This window comes from Rhinolophus sinicus, linkage group LG13, assembly GCF_036562045.2.
Source record: "Rhinolophus sinicus isolate RSC01 linkage group LG13, ASM3656204v1, whole genome shotgun sequence".
In the NCBI taxonomy this organism is placed as follows: Eukaryota; Metazoa; Chordata; class Mammalia; order Chiroptera; family Rhinolophidae; genus Rhinolophus; species Rhinolophus sinicus.
Genome location: NC_133762.1, coordinates 54,950,896 through 54,969,258, shown reverse-complemented (window position 1 = coordinate 54,969,258; position 18,363 = coordinate 54,950,896). Strand labels below are relative to the sequence as shown.

The 18,363-nt window shown below is 37.7% G+C and overlaps 1 protein-coding gene across 5 annotated transcripts; it reads right to left on the bottom strand.

Moving 5' to 3' along the window:
* Positions 1-1,324: 1,324 nt before the first annotated feature.
* On the bottom strand, positions 1,325-18,363 carry MGME1 (mitochondrial genome maintenance exonuclease 1). 5 transcript variants are annotated; one of them, XM_019710714.2, is made up of 6 exons: positions 18,062-18,156; positions 17,805-17,946; positions 16,798-17,377; positions 13,508-13,724; positions 2,835-2,967; positions 1,325-2,494 (listed from the first exon to the last, which is right to left on the bottom strand). In XM_019710714.2, the coding sequence occupies exons 3-6, from the start codon at positions 17,306-17,308 to the stop codon at positions 2,333-2,335; spliced, it is 1,023 nt and encodes a 340-aa protein (XP_019566273.2). In that variant the 5' UTR covers positions 17,309-17,377; positions 17,805-17,946; positions 18,062-18,156; the 3' UTR covers positions 1,325-2,332. The 5 variants fall into 5 exon arrangements, with proteins under 5 accessions (XP_019566273.2, XP_019566274.2, XP_019566272.2 ...); XM_019710715.2 differs by lacking the exons at positions 17,805-17,946; positions 18,062-18,156 and adding an exon at positions 18,239-18,363; XM_019710713.2 differs by lacking the exon at positions 17,805-17,946 and having other exon boundaries at positions 18,017-18,157.

Below are 18,363 nucleotides of genomic sequence, written 5' to 3'. Positions count from 1 at the left end.
TTAAAGCTGGTAGGCAAATTGGTTACCTAGAAACACAGACTTATGACTAACCCTCTTCCTGTATTTACCAGAGTCAGTAAATATGAAACCATAAGTCAAATGTTGACACGTTTTCCTAGAACTGTAATAGGTTTATAGAGCTTAGTGTTCTCAGATTAAAAGTCGCTAATGGCTCTGAGCAAGAAGCCAGGTCTAAGGGGAAAAGAAGGCATTCATTTTTTGGAAAAAACTGACTTTTAGTGCCAGCATGGAGCTTTTGTCAGCTGCTTTAAATGCATTCTTATTAAGTGCATTAATAAGAATGTGTAGAATTGCAGAAGAGAATGCAGACAGCTTTGAATTTAATGGATTCTCAAAGCTCATGACTGTAAGGCTACGTTTTGTACTTCTGTGAGGAAGCCCCCTCATAAGAGCATATACATCACCTTTAAACAGTATTTTAATTACCTCATTTGGAGAATCTCATAACAAATCCTGTTTCATTTCACTGGAGTTTACTACATGCTATGTATCTCTTAGGGGAACAGGTAGTGTCCAAAAATTAGTAATATACATGTTAATTCTTGAGAAATTTTGACTCATTTAGAAACTCAGATTTGGCTTTCTCCTCTTATGCCTTACTACCTAGGGAAAATAACTGTTTTTCATTGACATTTCTTTTTCCTTTCCAGATTAAGACTTCTTTAATTGGTGAGATCTGAGTATTATTTATCATGATTGTAGTGAGAAACTGGGGTGCCCTTGTGGGGTTCAGGGACACCTACCCAGGGACTTACCTTCACTGTTCTCCTACCAACCATGTTTTCTTGGTCAGATTCTGAGGGTCTTCATGGAACCCTTCATGCCACCATTCTTTTGGGAGACTCTTGGTCCAAAGTGTCAGGTCCAATGCACATTTATATTAACCCAACAGAACTGTATTAAAATGAAATCTTGTTGGAACTAGTCTCCTAAATTCTAAAGTGAGGCTTATTAGAGCAATGTGGCAAAATCTGGTGGTACAATTTTTAATTTTCTCATTTGATTTCTGACTTTAGAAATTATAAGCTACAGGAAAATATGCTGCTTGAAAAAATTCAGAAGTGTGCAGTCAATAAAAGGTTGCCTTATATCCCCTTTCTCCTACTGGAACCTTACTTTCCTTACCAGGTGACTGTTGTTTAGGACACCTCCTTGTATGCATTTACATAAAACACATACCAAAGCTTCTACTGGGCCACTGGTAAAATTCTGAATTTAAAAACAAAATCTAAACAATTTCCAGGTTTGTGAAATTAATCTATAAACACAAAAAAATTAAATAAAGACAAAACCAAAAGCCTCATTATTTTACTCAGATGTTGTATTTTATTTCTTACAATTAATGGCTAACAAAAGAAAAAAGTAATTGTAGCACCCTGTGATTTTAAGATAGCAACTGTAACTTAAATGCTAACCCACTCCATTAAACAAAGAATCTTCCCCCAGGGCTATAGTGGGGTTTTATTTAAGTTTCCCAAACCCAGTGACAACTAATAATTTCTATTAGCTACAAAAAACAAAAAAATTAATAAACTGTATTATTATTCCCCATAGTTAAAAAATTCCACAAATGATACATTTTCTCTATGGACATGATTCATTCACTCAAACCAGAATACAGCTATGAAAATATCTATAATTACAAGTCTCAGACTGCAGTCTGGCTACTTTTGGGGGTTATTTGATGGTATACCAAGGGGTATTGCTAATGATATGGTGAATATGCTCAAGAGAGCAATTTTTACTCAAGGCTAAGGAACCACATATTTAGTTTTCAAAAATATTAAATGGAAGCGTTTTTCCTCAAAGAAAAGTATAAAGAACCCCAATATATAAAATAACTTTTAGGAAACTGCACTGGCCATAGTAGTTGGCTGATGCGAATTCTCCTTCCACTCCCTGGGGGTGGATGGCCCCTTCCCTCCTGCTGTACCCAGGGGATATGCTTGGAACACCAAGCCTCACTGCCCTCCAATTTCAGTTCAAAGACTGGGCATCCTGCCTGGGACACAGGAAGGTCCTCAGGGTTCAAGAGCCACCAACGCTATGCTAATTCTGCTGGCCATTTTTTCAGGTAAATCAGTCAGAGGTAGCATAGTTGCTCTTCTATATGCTGAAGTCCAGTTCTTTACATTTAAACTTTCCTGGCTTTTCAGTCTTTTGGTTGCAAAAAATTTCAACAAATTAATACTTCTGCTGTGCTAATATAGCTCTCAGATCCTGTGGTACTTCCATTTTAGGTCATACTAAAGAAAGATATCTTCCCAGCACTGTGAAAAAGTGCTGAATGGTCCCAAATAGTGTCCTGTCCCTAACCTGGTTTCTGAATATTCTGTTTCTTTTCCTTCTTGGTATATTCTTCTAGTCGAAGAAGCCACTTTGCCCAGTACTGGGAACAGAGCTCTGTGTCCATGAAATGTGGGTGGGCAGGGGATCCATCTTTGTAGGCCACCACAATTAAGCCACACTGAACCTAGGAAGAAACAGTAGGATCAGAGTTTAGGTTCATTTCCTTCTTACTCCAGGGCAAACTCAGAACAAAACAAGCTACAGTAATATCTCCTAACTCAATTTCTAAGATGGTTGGTAAAAGACTGCACCAGGATACACAAGAACACAAAAATGACAGATTAGACACTGAAGAATAGACTGGAACAACAAATGGCCTAGGAAGAGGGGGAAAGGGGCTTTTTAAAGTGGTAGATGGACAAGAAACAGAGTAAGCAGTGGGATACAGAGTAAGAACCATAAGGAGTTAAGTAGCTACAAACAACCATTGAGCAAAGCTTTAAGCAGAGGCTCAGTGCCCTGACCTGAAAGCTGTAGTTGGAATCATTATTTATGGCACCCACGTATGCCACAACCTGCAGTGGATTGTCAAATGTATTTCTGATGAGAGGTTTTGGTTTTTCTGAGGTCTTCCAATCAATCACACACAGCTTGTCCCTAAAGAGAAACCAAAAGAAGTCTTTGTAGGTAGCAGTTCAAACAAACAAACAAAAAACTCTATTAGGTTAACCCTCTCACGTATAGTTTACTATTTTCACCCAATAACTGTTGCTTCTATTCTCCACCTTCCAAAAACACAGCTCCCCTGAGCTTCACTTCTTAGGATTAGAAAGGTCTGATGTTCTCTTTCCTTTCAGCCCTTTATTCAGTAAATGAGCCTGTCCGAGGTCTGATGGAAAATGCTTCCTAAATTGCAACAATGAGACCTATAGGTGCAGGACCATGTGGGAATGCTGGGAGATAACTTTTCCACAGTTCAACTTTCTACACTATCTTGAAATTCCTTTGGATCTCCATGGCCTCCTTTCCTTTATCTTAATTGATTTTGCTTTGAATGAACCACAACAGACCAGTAGCCAAGTCCCCATCATAAAAGACTAAACCATCATAGTGTCTCAGAAATTCTCTTGCTCAAAAACCAAGGCTGGGTGTGGCCGGTTGGCTCAGCTGGTTAGAAAGCAGTGCTCATAACACCCAGGTCGCCGGTTCGATTCCCACATGGGCCAGTGAGCTGCACCCTCCACAACAAGATTGAAAACAGCAACTTGACTTGGAGCTGATGGGTCTTGGAAAAACACACTGTTCTTCAATAAAAATGTAAAAACAACGAAAAACAAAACAAACAACAACAAAAATAACAGAAAAACCAAGGGTGGGATACAAATCCATCAACACTTAATAGGCAACGACTATATACAGAAATACAAATAAGGAGACCTGGTTCCTGCCCTAAAAGGTTACACACACGGTAGGGTGTTTTACTATTAGAGATATTGGGGGGGGGGGGGGATTCCTGCCCCCACTTTCTTTAAAATAAAAAAATGAGTGCATTCCTCCCCACTCCCCCCATCTGGGTAGGATTTTATACTTGTCAACGGTAGTCAAAGGACCACAGGGTGGGTGAATGGACTAACAACTGGTGAATCTCAAAAGGCTCTATCTGTTCAATTTGTCTTTCATGACTTCAATTTCAAAATTAGCAGTTCAAAGGGAGATTCTGTACAATGTATGAGGCCTACCTGTCACACAGCTCTAGAGTTACAACTTATGCAAGGTATTTATAAAATCAGTCTAGAGTAGCACTGTCTAAAATTAGAAGTAAAATGCAAGCTACATATATCACTTTAAATGTTCTAGTAGCCACATCAAAAAAAGGAAAAAAAAAAAACAGGTGAAATGTTAATATTTTATTTAACCCAACATATAAAAATATTATCATTTCAACATATAATCAAAATTTAAAAGTTATCAGTGGGCTATTTTATATTCTTTTTATATTAAGACATTGAAATCTAGCTGCTATTCCCAGTTCTCTTCCTTGAATAAATAAATAAATAAATAAATAAATAAATAAAAATAAAGATTTCTGCCATGGACCACTGTTTCTAGCAAGTACTATAACTTGTAGAACCTAATGTGGAAAAAAATATTTAGTAGTATAAACCCAATAAAAATTGCAATAAGACAGTCTACAAATAGCTCTTAAACAAATGAAAAGATGCTCAGCTTAATTTATGTGAAATGCAGATTGGAATTACAAGATACAATGGTAATAAAATTACTAACATTGTGTTGTTAAAGGTGTGCACAAATAAGCACACTTGCATATGTGATAACTTAAAATGCACATACCCTTTCACCCAGTAATTTCTCCTTTAGGTATGGACTGGAGGAGAGTAATGGTTTGATATACTGGGTGCAAGTGACAGTTTCTGGAAAACTTAGTAAGTACTCATGCCCAGGGCTACTTCAGATCAACTGAATTTACCCTAACTGCATATATCACCACCAAAACAAACAAACGAACCCATGTATCTGCCTAGAGAAACTCTTACAGTAGTATACAAGGAGACACATTCACTGCTGCAGTTTGTAATTTGAAAAACTAGAAATAACTTGAATGTTTCCAATAGGGAAATGGGTATGGTTCATTCATACAATGGAATAGTAAACAGCAGTAAAAAGAGAGAACAGGATCAAAATAATAATGCTAACATTTATTGACTAGATAGTATGCATTTTAAGTACTGTATAGGGAATGTCTCATTTATTCTTCTTAACAACTCTATGAGGTAGGTACTATTACTTGTCTTATTTTACAGATGAACAAATTTAGGTACACTGAGGCTAGGTAAGTAGCCTAAGGTTAAGATGAAAAGCCAGGCAACCTGGCTTTAGAGCCCAATATCTCAGTTCTGTGATACTAGAGATTTATGATCTAGAGATTTCTATGTATTATGAATTTCAGATATGTAACAAGACATAGTGTTGTGTTTGTGGATTACACATAGTGTTGAGTGTGTGTGCACATGTGTGTGAGAGTGCAGAGAGTAGACTGGGATTATGCTGTGTGTGCATTACACATAGTTCTGTGTGTAGGGTAAACAGTACAGAAAGTAGACTAGCAAGGCACAGTACCAAACAGCAGTGACTGTCTTTGGCCAGGGGATTGTAAGAGAAGGGAAGAGGTGTTTAAAGGTGACGTGAGCTTAATTTATAGTATTTCTTTTAAAAAAATTTAAAGCAAATGTGACAAAGTGTTAACAGCTGTTAATTATGAGGAAAATTATTAAAAGAGAAAAGAATGTTGCAAATCTATATAAGCTAATAAGGAAAGATCTCCAACATACATTTTCAGGTGAAAACAAGCACGGTTTAGCATTTTTTTGTTAGTAAGTGGGGGTGGGGACAAATGATAGTACATGTCACAGAATCACAAAAACTTTTAAACAGAAGTTGAAAAAAGAATGGGGCTGAAGGATTCTGGGAAGATGGCAGAGTAGGAAGCACCAGGAATCTGTCTGCCCACCTAGACAAAAACTGCAACAGCAGAATCTGTCTGATATAACTGTTATGGAAATATAGTTTACTGAAGGCTTAGAGGGTGAATTGTGTTTAATTTTTGTCAATTTTCAGCTCTTAGCACAAAAGTAGCGATCATTCCCCACTCCTCATTCATGGGGCAGGCAGCTGTGTACATGTTCCTAGAGTAGCTTGTACACAGTTGTGCGAGTCAGAGTGGACAGAAGGACCATGTTCTCCAAATCAGGGATCTGTGCTCTCATCACTGGTTGCTGTTTCTGATCACACAGGTGCAGACAAAAGAGGACAGTGGACATTGTTGTTGTACCTCCCCCATTGTTGCAAACCCCTCTCCCTCCAGCTGATGTGAGTTCCAGGGGACTTAAAGGGCTGGAACCACTCCCTTTTTATTTTTCTCTTTTTTCTCTTCTGGGAGTCAGACATTAAGACTATGACATCCAAATGTAACGGCATACATGAGGGAAGTTAGAAAGTGATTGAGCACATCCAGGGAAAGGCACAAGCTCAGAAAAGACCTGAGAAGACCTTAAGTTTATACTTCAGGCTGATGCTTGGCACAGACATTGCCTACAGCAGTAATAAATCCAAAACAATAAACATAACCCAGCCAACCCTGGGGTAGAGGGGAAATGTGATGTCCAGTTACCACGATATTAAATTCAAATGTTCAGTTTTCAACAACGACAAAGGCACAAAGTACACAAAGAAACAGGAAAGTATGGCCCATTCAAAGGAAAAAAAAAATTCAACAGACACTGTCCTTGAAAAAGATTTGATGGCAGATCTACCAAAGACTTTTTTAGAATCTTAAAGATGCTCAAAGATCTCAATAAAGGTAAATACATGGGCAATTATAACATCTAGTATTTCTGTAATAATAGTTTGTAACTCCATTTTTTGTTTTCTACATGATTTGAGAGTCACATATATATTTTTAAATTGTCAGTCTAAAAATATTACTATAACTGGTTTGTAACTCCACATTTTGTTTTTTATATAATTTAAAAGACTAATTAATCTAAAAAATGATTAGTTTATGATTTGGTAAACACAATGTAGAAAGACATAATTTTTTGACAGCAACAACTGAAAGGGATTGATGGGGACAGAGCTGTTAAAGAAGCAGAGTTTTTGTATATTATTAAAATTAAGCTGGTATAAATTCAAATTAGAGTATTATAACTGGGATGTTAAGTGTAATATTCATGGTAATCACAAGGAAAACAACTATATATAGAATATATACACAAGGAAATGAGGAAGGAATTTAAACATTTCACTACAAAATGAACAAAAGAAGACAATAAAATGCGGAAAACGAGACAAAAAAGACATATAGAAAACAAATAGCAAAATGACATAGGTCCTTCCTTATCATCAATCGCTTTAAATGTAAATAGATTAAACACTTCAATCAAAAGACAGAGATGGGCAGAATGGATAAACACTCATGAACCAACTACATACTATCTGCAAGAGACTCACTGTATATCCAAAGATGCAAATACATTGAAAGTGAAAGGACAGAAAAAGATATTCCATGCAAATAGTAATCAAAAGAGAGCAAGTGTGACTCTAACAGCAGAGAAAATAGACTTTAAATCCAAAAGGGTAAAAAGAGACAAAGAACTACATTATATATTAATAAAAGGTTCAATAGACTAAGAAGATAAAACAATTATAAACATACATACCTAATAACAGACCAGCACAATATATGAAGCAAAACATGACAAAAATGGAAGGGAGAAATACAGTTCCACAATAATAGTTGGGAGACTTCAATACCCTATTCTCAATAATGGATAGAACAACCAGACAGAAGATAAGTAAGGAAATAGACGACTTAAAACAACACAGTAAACCAACCAGATCTAACGGACATACAGAACACTCTACCCAACAACAGGACACAAATCTTCTCAGGTGCATATGTGACATTTTCTAGAACAAACCATAAGTTAGGCCACAAATTAGTCAAGATTTATTTAAAAAGATAAATATCATACAAAGTATCTTTTCTGATCACAGTGGGATGAAGTTAGAAATTACAATAAGTAAAACTGGAAAACCACAAAATTGTGGCAATTAAACAACACACTCTTAACCAAAGAAGAAATCATAAGAGAAATTAGAAAATAAAAGACAAATGAAAACATAAAATACCAAAACTTATGGGACACAGTGAAAAGGGTGAAGGGAAATATTTATAGCTTGTGATTCAATGTTATCTTACAACCTAAGGAACTAGAAAATAAAGAAGCAAACCCAAAGTTTGCAGAAAGAAGGAAATAAAAGATTCAAGTAGAGATAAAGGAAATAGGTTATAGAAAAAGGATACAGAAACCAAAAGTTTGTTCCTTGAAAAGATCAACAAAATTGAAAAAACTTTTAGCTAGATGGACTTTAAAAAAGGAGAAGACTCAAATTACAAAAATTAAAAATCAAATTGGGGACATTACTACTGATTCTACAGAAATAAAAAAGATAAGAGAGTACTATGAAAAATTTTATGCCAAAAAGTTGGATAACCTAGATGAAACAGACAAATTCCGAGAAACACAAACATACCAGCACTAAATCATGAATAAATAAAATATATGAATAGATCTACAATTAATAAGAAGATTGAATCAGTAATTGAAAATATCCTGGCAAATAAAAGGCCTGGACCTGATGGCATTACTGGTAAATTCTAGCAAACATTTAAAGAACTAATACCAATCTTTCTGAAACTTTTTAAAAAGATTGAAAAGTAATGACCTCTTTGTAACTCATTCTGTGAATCCAGTTATTACCCTGATACCAAAGCCAAAAACACTATAAGAAAACTATGGACCAATATTCCTTATGAACACGGATGCAAAAATCCTCAAAATACTAACATACCAAATTCAGCAGCATACACCATGACTAAGTGGGATTTATTAGTGGAATGCAAGGATGGTTCAATGTACAAAATTAATGTAATATACCACATTAATGGAATGAAGACAACCATAGAATAATCTCAATTGATGCAGAAAAAGCGTTTGAAAAATTAAGTGATAACAATACTCAATAAATTAGGAATAGAAAGAAACTACCTCAACATAATAAAAGCCACATATGAAAAACCCACAGCAAACATCATATTCAATGATGAAAGAAAGGTTTTCCTCTAGGATCAGGAACAACGCAAAGCTGTCTGTTTTCACCAATTCTATTCAACAAAGCACTGGATGAGCACTAGGCAACACAAAGAAATAAAAAGCATGAAAATTGGAAAGGAGGAAGTAAAAGTATCTCTGTTCACAGATAGTGTAATCTTTTATGTCAAAAACCTTAAAGAATTTATCCAAAAAACTTGCAGAATAAATGAATTCAGCAAAGTAGCCAGATACAAAGTCAACACACAAAAATCAACTGCATTTCTGTACACAAACAACAAATAATTTGAAAAGGAAACTACAAAAACAATTTCATTTATAATAGCATCAGAATGAAAACACTTGGTAATTAACTTAACCAAGGAAAGAAATCAATAAATCATTGCTGAAAGAAATTAAAGAAAACACAAATAAATGGAAACATTCCATTTCATGGATTGTAAGGTTTCATATTGTTAAGGTGTTCATACTACTAAAAGTGATCTATAAATTTAATGCAATGTGTATAAAAATCCCAATGACATTTTTTGCAGAAACAGAAAAACCCATTCTAAAATCTGTATGAAATCTTTAGGGATTCCAAATAGCCAAAACAATCTTGAAAAAGAACAAAGCTGGAGGATTCATACTTGTTGATTTCAAAACTTACTACAAAGCTACAATAATTAAAATAGTGTGGTGTTGGCCTAAGAACAGAGACATATAGACCAATGGAATAAAATAGAGATGCCCAGAAATAAAACCTTGTCTATATGGTCTCACGATTTTTGACAAGGGTGCCAAGTCCATTCAATGACAGTCTTTCCAACAAATGGTGTTGGGAAAACTGAATATCCACATGCAAAGAATGAAGTTGGACTCCCACCTAACATCATCTACAAAAATTAACTCAAATTGGATCCATGACCTGAACATAAGACTTAAAATACAGGGCCAAAGCTTAATGACAGTGGATTTGTCAATGATTTATTATTCGTGTGACACCAAAGGTACAGGCAACAAAAGAAAAAATAGACACACTGGGTCACAGGAAACATTTTTTAAATTGTGCATCAAAAGACACCATCAAATGCGTAAAATGGCAATCCACAGAATGGAAGAACATATTTCAAATCACATATCTGATAAAGGATTAATATCCAGGATATATAGAGAACTCTTAAACTTCAACAACAACAACAATAACACCAAACCAACCAAATTATAAAATGGGCAAAGGACTAAATAGACATTTTTCTAAAGATATACAAATAGCCAATCAGCACATGAAATGATGCTCAACATCACTCTTAGGGAAATGCAAATCAAATCTACAATGATATATCACCTCACACCTTAGGATGGCTACTATCAAAAAACAAAAAAACAAAAAAAACCCAAAACAGAAAATAACAAGTGTTACAGAGAATGTGGAAAAACTGGGACACTTGTGTGCTATTGGGAATATAAAATGGTATAGCCCCTGTATTACACAGTATGATGGTTCCTCAAAAAATTAAAGATAGAATTACCATATGATTCAGCAATGCCATTTCTGGTCTATATCCAAAAAATTACAAGCAGTCTTGTAGAGATATTTGTACACCCATGTACAAAACAGCATTAGTTGTAACAGTCAAAATGTGAAAGCAACCCAAGTGTCCACTGATGAACAGATAAGCGAAACATGGTATATACATACAGTGGAATATTAGCCTGAAAAGGAACAGAAATTCTGACATAATGCTACAACATGGATGAACCTTGAGGACATTACGCTGATTGAAGTAAGTCAGTCAGAAAAAGAAAAATACTATGATTCCACTTATATGAGGTTCTTATAGTAGTCAAATTCATAGAGACAGAAAGCAAAATGGTAGTTGCCACGGGTTGGAAATAGTGGGGAATAGAGAGGTTATTATTTAATGGGTATAGAGTTTGTTTTATCAGATGAAAAATGTCCTAGAGATGGATGGTGGTAAGAGTTGTGTAACATTATGAATGTATTTAACCATACACTTAAAAAAAATTGTCAATTTTATGTGTATTTTACCACATTAAAAACTTTTTTTAAAAAGTAGGGTGGGTAATTCTTCAATTATAGTTGACATACAATATTATAGTAGTTTCAGGTGCATATATTACCCATCAAAATTTCTAAAACCTTCAATTTCTAAAACCTTAGTTTCAAAACATTCAATGGTTACATTCTCAATGTTGATGCTCTTTATGTGCAGAACAAAAAACAAACAAACAGCAGTACTGTTCATTATATTTTATAATCCCTATGAAATGTGTCTGGTGTCAATTTCTTGTAGGCCTTTAATTGTATAGCTCCACTGGTTAATCAAAAGGGCAGCCAAAAATAGTCAATTAAATTTCAAGGGGACGGCCCAGTGGCTCAGGTGGTTGGAGTGCCGTGCTCCTAACACCGAGGTTGTGGTTCGATTCCCACATGGGCCAGTGAGCTGCACCCTCTACAGTAGGGGTGTCCAAACTTTTTTCAACTTTTTTCACCAAGGGCCGTATGTGGTAAAATACACAAACAGCCGGGCCACTCACTCGAGGTGAAGTGCGTATTGCCTCACCTGGTTTATTTAAGTAAACTAAATATATTTTTGGAATTTGCTGTGGGCCAATTAAAAATGGATTGCGGGTTGCAGTTGGCTTGTGGCCGCAGTTTGGACACCCCTGCTCTACAGTTAAGATTGTGAACAACAGGGGCCGGCCCGGTGGCTCAGGCGGTTAGAGCTCCGTGCTCCTAACTCCGAAGGCTGCCGGTTCGATTCCCACATGGGCCAGTGGGCTCTCAACCACAAGGTTGCCAGTTCAATTCCTCGAGTCCCGCAAGGGATGGTGGGCTCTGTCCCTGCAACTAAGATTGAACACGGCACCTTGAGCTGAGCTGCCTCACGGATGGCTCAGTTGTTGGTTGGAGCATGGGCTCAACCATAAGGTTGCCAGTTCAATTCTCGAGTCCCAGATGGTGGGCAGCGCCTGCAACTAAAATTGAACACGGCACCTTGAGCTGAGCTGCCGCTGAGCTCCTGGATGGCTCAGTTGGTTGGAGTGCGTCCTCTCAACCACAAGGTTGCCGGTTCGACTCCCGCAAGGGATGGTGGGCTGTGCCCCCTGCAACTAGCAACGGCAATTGGACCTGGAGCTGAGCTGCGCCCTCCACAACTAAGACTGAAAGAACAACAACTTGAAGCTGAACGGCACCCTCCACAACTAAGATTGAAAGGACAACAATTTGACCATTGTTCCCCAATAAAGTTCTGTTCCCCTTCCCCAATAAAATCTTTAATAAAAAAAAAAAAAGATTGTGAACAACATCTCTCCCTGGAGCTGGGCTGCCGTGAGCAGCCAGAGATCAGCGTAAGCTGCCGTGGGATGTCACGAGCTGCTGTGTCCTGCTGAGGGCTACTGTGATGCTGTGGCTACCATGTACTGCTGGGAGTGACCAGTGGCCAGCATGAGCGGCCATGGGCTGCTGTGTGCTTCCGTGGGCTACTGGGTGCTGTCGTGAACAGCTGGCAGCCAGTGTGGGGGGCCAGCAACCAAAATGAGCGGCCGTGGGCTGCTGTGTGCTGCTGTGAGCTACCATGAGTGGCCAGCGGCCAGCGTGAGTGGCCAGCAGCCAGTGTGAGTGGCTGTGAGCTGGCGACGAGACTGCCTCAATGCGAGGGACCGCAAGGCTCATAATACCAGCAGGGGCCAGGGAGCTGTGTCCTATACAACTAGACTGAGAAACAACAGCATGAACTGGAGTGGGGGGTGGGGTACGGAAGAAAGGGGAAAAAAAATTTCTAGGCACAGAGGACTCTCCTCAAATATGAGGCAACTATGGCACAAAACTACTTGGTGGCCTAAACACAGTTTCCAAAGTAGAGTAATAAATATTGTCAATTTTTTTTTAATTTAAATTTTAACTACAGTTCCAAGGGTTACACTCACAGATTTTTTTCTCTCCCCCATCCTACTATAGTGCTCACATACTTTTTTTTGGAGTAGGAGTATCTGCAGGTTTTAGCAACCCTTGGAATCTGGAGTAAGTGGGAAAAACAGTAAAAAGAGCTATTTAAAAATCAAAGGAAGCTGTAGTAAGCTCAGAGTTCCTATCCATGTCAAACACTACCTGGAAACCAGGAAGAGTTGATTTTCAGGACTAACAAGGTGCTATTTTTAGGGAAACAGAAAAGAAAATGTAGGAAACAAATTGGATCTTATGGCTAGTACCTTGCTGGTATATGCTGGAAAAAAGGCCATCCTAGGGACACTGAAAAGTTATACCTTTCCTCCAAGAAATACTTTGATTTTGGAACACAGGATTATGTGGCCCTTCCTCTGTATCCACCCTTACCTCCTGCCTAATACCCAATTCTTTTACCTATCACATTGATATTTTGACTTTACAGAAGCTGCACCTTAAGCAGGAGTTAAGAGGAAAAAGCAGTACTTAACAGGCACCATCTGTCCCACCCTGAATTAATTCACTTCCATATTTTGATGGAAACAATACTTACTGATACTCAGCCACACAGTCCAGCAGACCTACATACTTTAAGGTCTCATGTTGAACAGCGCTTTCAAGAGCTCGAACTCCACTGACATCTTTTAGAATATGCTGGATGCTTTCAATGTAGCCAGATGTGAGATTTTCATCTCCCTCTTTTACGTTCCCCTGGGGTGAAAGTATGCTTTCCAAGGCTTCATGGAACTGTTTCCCTTGTAAAAATATGTCTGAAGATAAAATCAGGGAAAAAAAGGAAAAATAAAACAAAAAATACCAAACTAGTACTAAAAAAATACTCTAAAAAACTCAGTAATAAAATTAAAAATCACACAAGATTTACCTTTAAATGACAACCTGAGACACCACATTTCAGCTTCTTGTGAAACCTAAGAATGCACTTTGAAAACCAAAGGGACTAGAATAGCTTAGACAATAAAATGGATCAAAATAAAGTATTTCTAACTGCATCAAGCCAAAACTAGAATTGGAAGATCTGGGCGCTATAGGATCAGATCTAATTTACGGTACTCTGAATTTAAGTATCCATTTTAGTAAATTAACTGGTTGTGATAAATAATTTTTAGAAATTTAGGAAACTGTGATTCTGTTTACACTTCTTTTTACAACTAAAACTTAATTACGGACATAGAAATGATGGAGGAATCCTTTTAATAACCGGCTTGTTGACTGGCAAGAAATGAAAATCAAGGCACAAATTAAAAAAAATGAATTGTGGGGATGGTGTGGGACTTAGGGAGAGGGGAAGAAAATATGTAACATTCTTCTCCTGCACTTTTTTAAAGGAATAGAACAGCCTAAGATAATTGCTCTGTCCTGAATTTTTTTCCTTATATACTTTTAAGAAAGGAGAACACATAGGGAAGGGGGGTTATCACTTTGTGAGGGGTGTATATTACTTTGTTTTGTACACCTGAAACTAATAAAAATAAAATAAAAAAAGAAAGGAGACCACAAACATATTCACCAAACACAAGAAATACAGTAGTACCCCGGTTTTCAAACATAATCTGTTCCGGAAGAACGTTTGAGTACTGAAATGTTCGAAAACCAAGGTACCACTGTACTATATATTCACCTGACTCTTGGTAAGGGAAGAAAGAGGGGGTGTTGTGCTAAGCAGTGGCCTGGGTGCTTTCAAAATACTGTATTAACTTGCAAATATAACCAACAAGATAAAGATCATTACCCCCATTTCAGTGAATGAGACCTAGGCAGAGCTGTTAATTTGCCCAAAAGCAAACAGCTGGACCAGCAGCCAATTCATTCCAGATCACCACACAACAGAGCTAGGAAGGCAAATTCAGGGACCATCACTTAGATACACATAGAAACAGTGTAGAAAATATACACGCTTGGAGACAGAACCACAGAAAATGAGGAAAACAATCTCATCTAAGGAGGTAATATCAAACCATATTACGTTTGTCAGGTATTTTTACAAAGATTTTGAAAGGTCAGTTCTACCACTGGCAAAAGATGGAATCGCTTCCAAGAAATTACTTGGAGACTTAAATAAAATTCAACTGAGCAACTACATTATTCTATTCCAAATTTACTTGGCTCAGTTGGACTTAATGTCAGCACATGAAAGAAAGGCCTATAAGAGATTTAAGACCAATGGAATTAAAACCTAGGAAAAAGAGGTGTAGTATTCATCTATAGACTAGTTTAATGAAGGAGAACACAAACATGTTAAAAGCAGGAAAAATTGCTTTATCAACTGCCAAGCAAACAGACAACTCATTACCCACTGCAGACTTGGCCTCTGGCTAGGTTCTTCACATGTAAGAGGCAACGAACATGAACTGTAGAATACAGGATACCTTAGATTGTAAGTCTCAGAACATTAAAAATGATTCAATTTGTCAAAATAAATTTTAAACGATTCAAGATTTATTGCAGATAGCATCAAGTCAGAGTATTCACTCAATAAGTTAAAGGAATGAAACTGAAATGTTTTCAAGTCCCAGTGTATAAAGGATAATAAAAAGAAAAAATTCATGAGTCTCCAATATTCTGATTGATAGAACAGGCAGGATGGATATTTTAGGATAAAAAAATCAGCGTAGCAAAAAACTGAAAAAAAATAAACCCCAGCCATTTCCACTATGATTGACACATATATAAAGTCAGACTTCCTTATCCTCAGCAATCTTCAAAAGATAAACTGATGCTTGAGAAATTGACAAAAAAAGTAAGATGCCATTAAATGACTTTTTTATGTTGCTTGTTTAGAAAGCAGAGAATAAAAGCATACTTTGGAGATATTGCGGGTTCAGTTCCACCGTAATAAAGCACGTATCAAAATAAAGTGAGCTATAATCTTTTTCCTTCAATTTGTAATGCAACACCTGTGAAGCGCAATAAAGTGCATCACAATAAAACGAGGTATGTCCGTAGTTTGGTTGGTACTAATGAACTTTCTTAAGGCAGCCCCTGCATGTATTTCTTGGCCCACACAGCTGAGGAATGTTATAAAGGGGTATGGCCTTCATCATTTTTGCCATATCTAGGTGCCACCTATATACTTAATATTTTTCTTTTTAAAACTCGTGACTACTTGTTTATTGTGTTGTGTGCACTCACACAATTTTTTCTAAGATGCCTCAAATTAAGTGCATTACTCTTAAAAATAAAAGTGCTTGCATACCACTAGAGGTACATATAGTGCTCTCTGGGAAGCCTGGTCTAATGAATGATCAATGTAACACTTAGCTTTAACAAAAGACAACTACATAATCCTGATGGGAACCAGCTAATTCACCTGTGCCAATGGTCTTTCTTTTTATCTTACTTTTGAATGGAATCTGTTTCAAGGAAGCTATTCTCCTCACTTGTCTAAGAAGTTGGTAAATTAGGAGTTGCATCTGATTATCTCAATTTACCAAGATCTAAATACAGAGTATGTGTACTGGCTTATTGTTTACGAGTCAGTCTGCGTTGATAAGTTGAACAAGGGGATATTTACTAGAGTCTGAACAAAATGCCTAGTAAACAACTAGAATTCCATTATCAGGTGATTGACTTTTTCATAATCAAAGAAAACAGGCAATTCTAATACTTAAATTTGTAGCTTATAAATGAATGTTATACATCATTTAGTCAAACTACTTGATCTCTGTGCTTGTTTGCGAAATGGTGATAACAGTAGATTAAGTAAATTACTACACAAAGTGCTATTTAAAGATAATTATTTGAAAGTAGTTCCTCACTAGTTAAAAAAAAGACACCAGTCTAGAAAACAAAGTAACAATACAGAACCAGGATTGGGAAAATTACTTGAAGTATATTCTGCAAAGCCATCTTCTCCCAGTTCCAGAATCATCCGCTGTTTCCACCTCTCCAAATAGAAAATCTGTTCTGATGTCATGGTCTGCTGAAGGACCCGGGTCACACTTGGTATCTTATTCCTTTGCAAAGGAATTTTCAAAGGAATTGTAGCATCATTTGTTGTATTTGGTTTTAAGCTTTTCTCTGGATTTAAAAGTGGAAACCAGTTTTCTGTAATTCTTGCTTCCTCATCTTGCTTTGGGGGTTTACATTTACTCACAGGTCCATAGAGTAAAGTATCTTCCTCAAACAATGATTCTGGAGTCTGAGCATGGCCTCTGAATGACAAGACAGACTGTACTAAATCAGAGTACTTTCCTTGGTCCACTTCTTCATAAGGGTTCATTTTTTTCTTCCGGCCACATGAGTAAGAAGTGGAGAAACCCACACAAGGGGTTGGTTCTACAAAAAACACCTTTGAATTTCTAAGCTGCCTGCAGATGGTCTGAACCGCCTTCATCTTAGATTTTTTTTTCACTTCACTCTAGTCTCCTTGCAATGCCGAGGGCCTTTTTCAATTTTTGCATTCCTATTAAAGAGAAAAGTGGTGTTAGGTACCAGATGTGTTAAACATTTTAACTACGAAGTGAAAGCTTCATCAGTATGCTATTGCACATTAAAAGGGTGTTCAGTAAGTTTTTGCGACATATTTGGGCAAGATTTTTCCAAAGACTGACTCTCAATACTAGAAAGACCAGTACTTCTTAAATGCGAAATAGCAAAAAGCTTGGGGCAAGCCGTCCCAGTATTCGATCTGAAACAATGGGACGCCTAGGAAGGACGATATGTAAGACAGAAAAACAGAACTCTAGAGCCCATCCTGTAACGGCCAGGAGTTACAGTTAACAATTAACCACGGATCCCTAAATACCACGTTCTTTGCTAAGTAATCTGAGTTTTTTCACCTAACCCTCACACCCTCTAAAATGAGTACTTTTGCGACCCGTTTTACAGACGTGGAAATCGAGCTTCTCAAGGGTCACGTCAGATCCAACTGGTAAGCGGCCTTAAGCAAGGAGCTCTCTCGTGATCCCCAGAAGGCAGCTTCCCGCTCCGCGTAGGTGTGGAACTCTGGTGGGGACAGGACGGCAGGGGCCCCTGGGGTGGGAGTCAAGATTAGGGAAGAGACGGCTTCAACAGTAGCCTAACCCAAGGCAGGGGTATGTACCTCAGAGGCCACCACCCTTCACTTAACTCCCAGAGCGCGAACAACCTCTCGGATCGCGTAGTTCCAACGATCCCGCGCTTTCGTCTCGAGTTAGGCCTCGCCCTAGGCACGGCGGCCCCAGCAAGCACTGCGGCACTCACGCCCCGCCCCTGGTCCCTGGTGCACGCGATTCGTGGGGAGTCCCTTCCCTCCGCCAGTAGAGCGGACGCCTGCAAATCGTACCCTATCACTCTCACGAGATCTTGTTTACGTCACAGCTCGTCGCCATCTTGGACCCTGGCTGAGTAATAAATTCCCCCGCAGTAGAGCGCGGTCTTTCTTGAGACGCGCCTCGCTGGGAGTTTTCC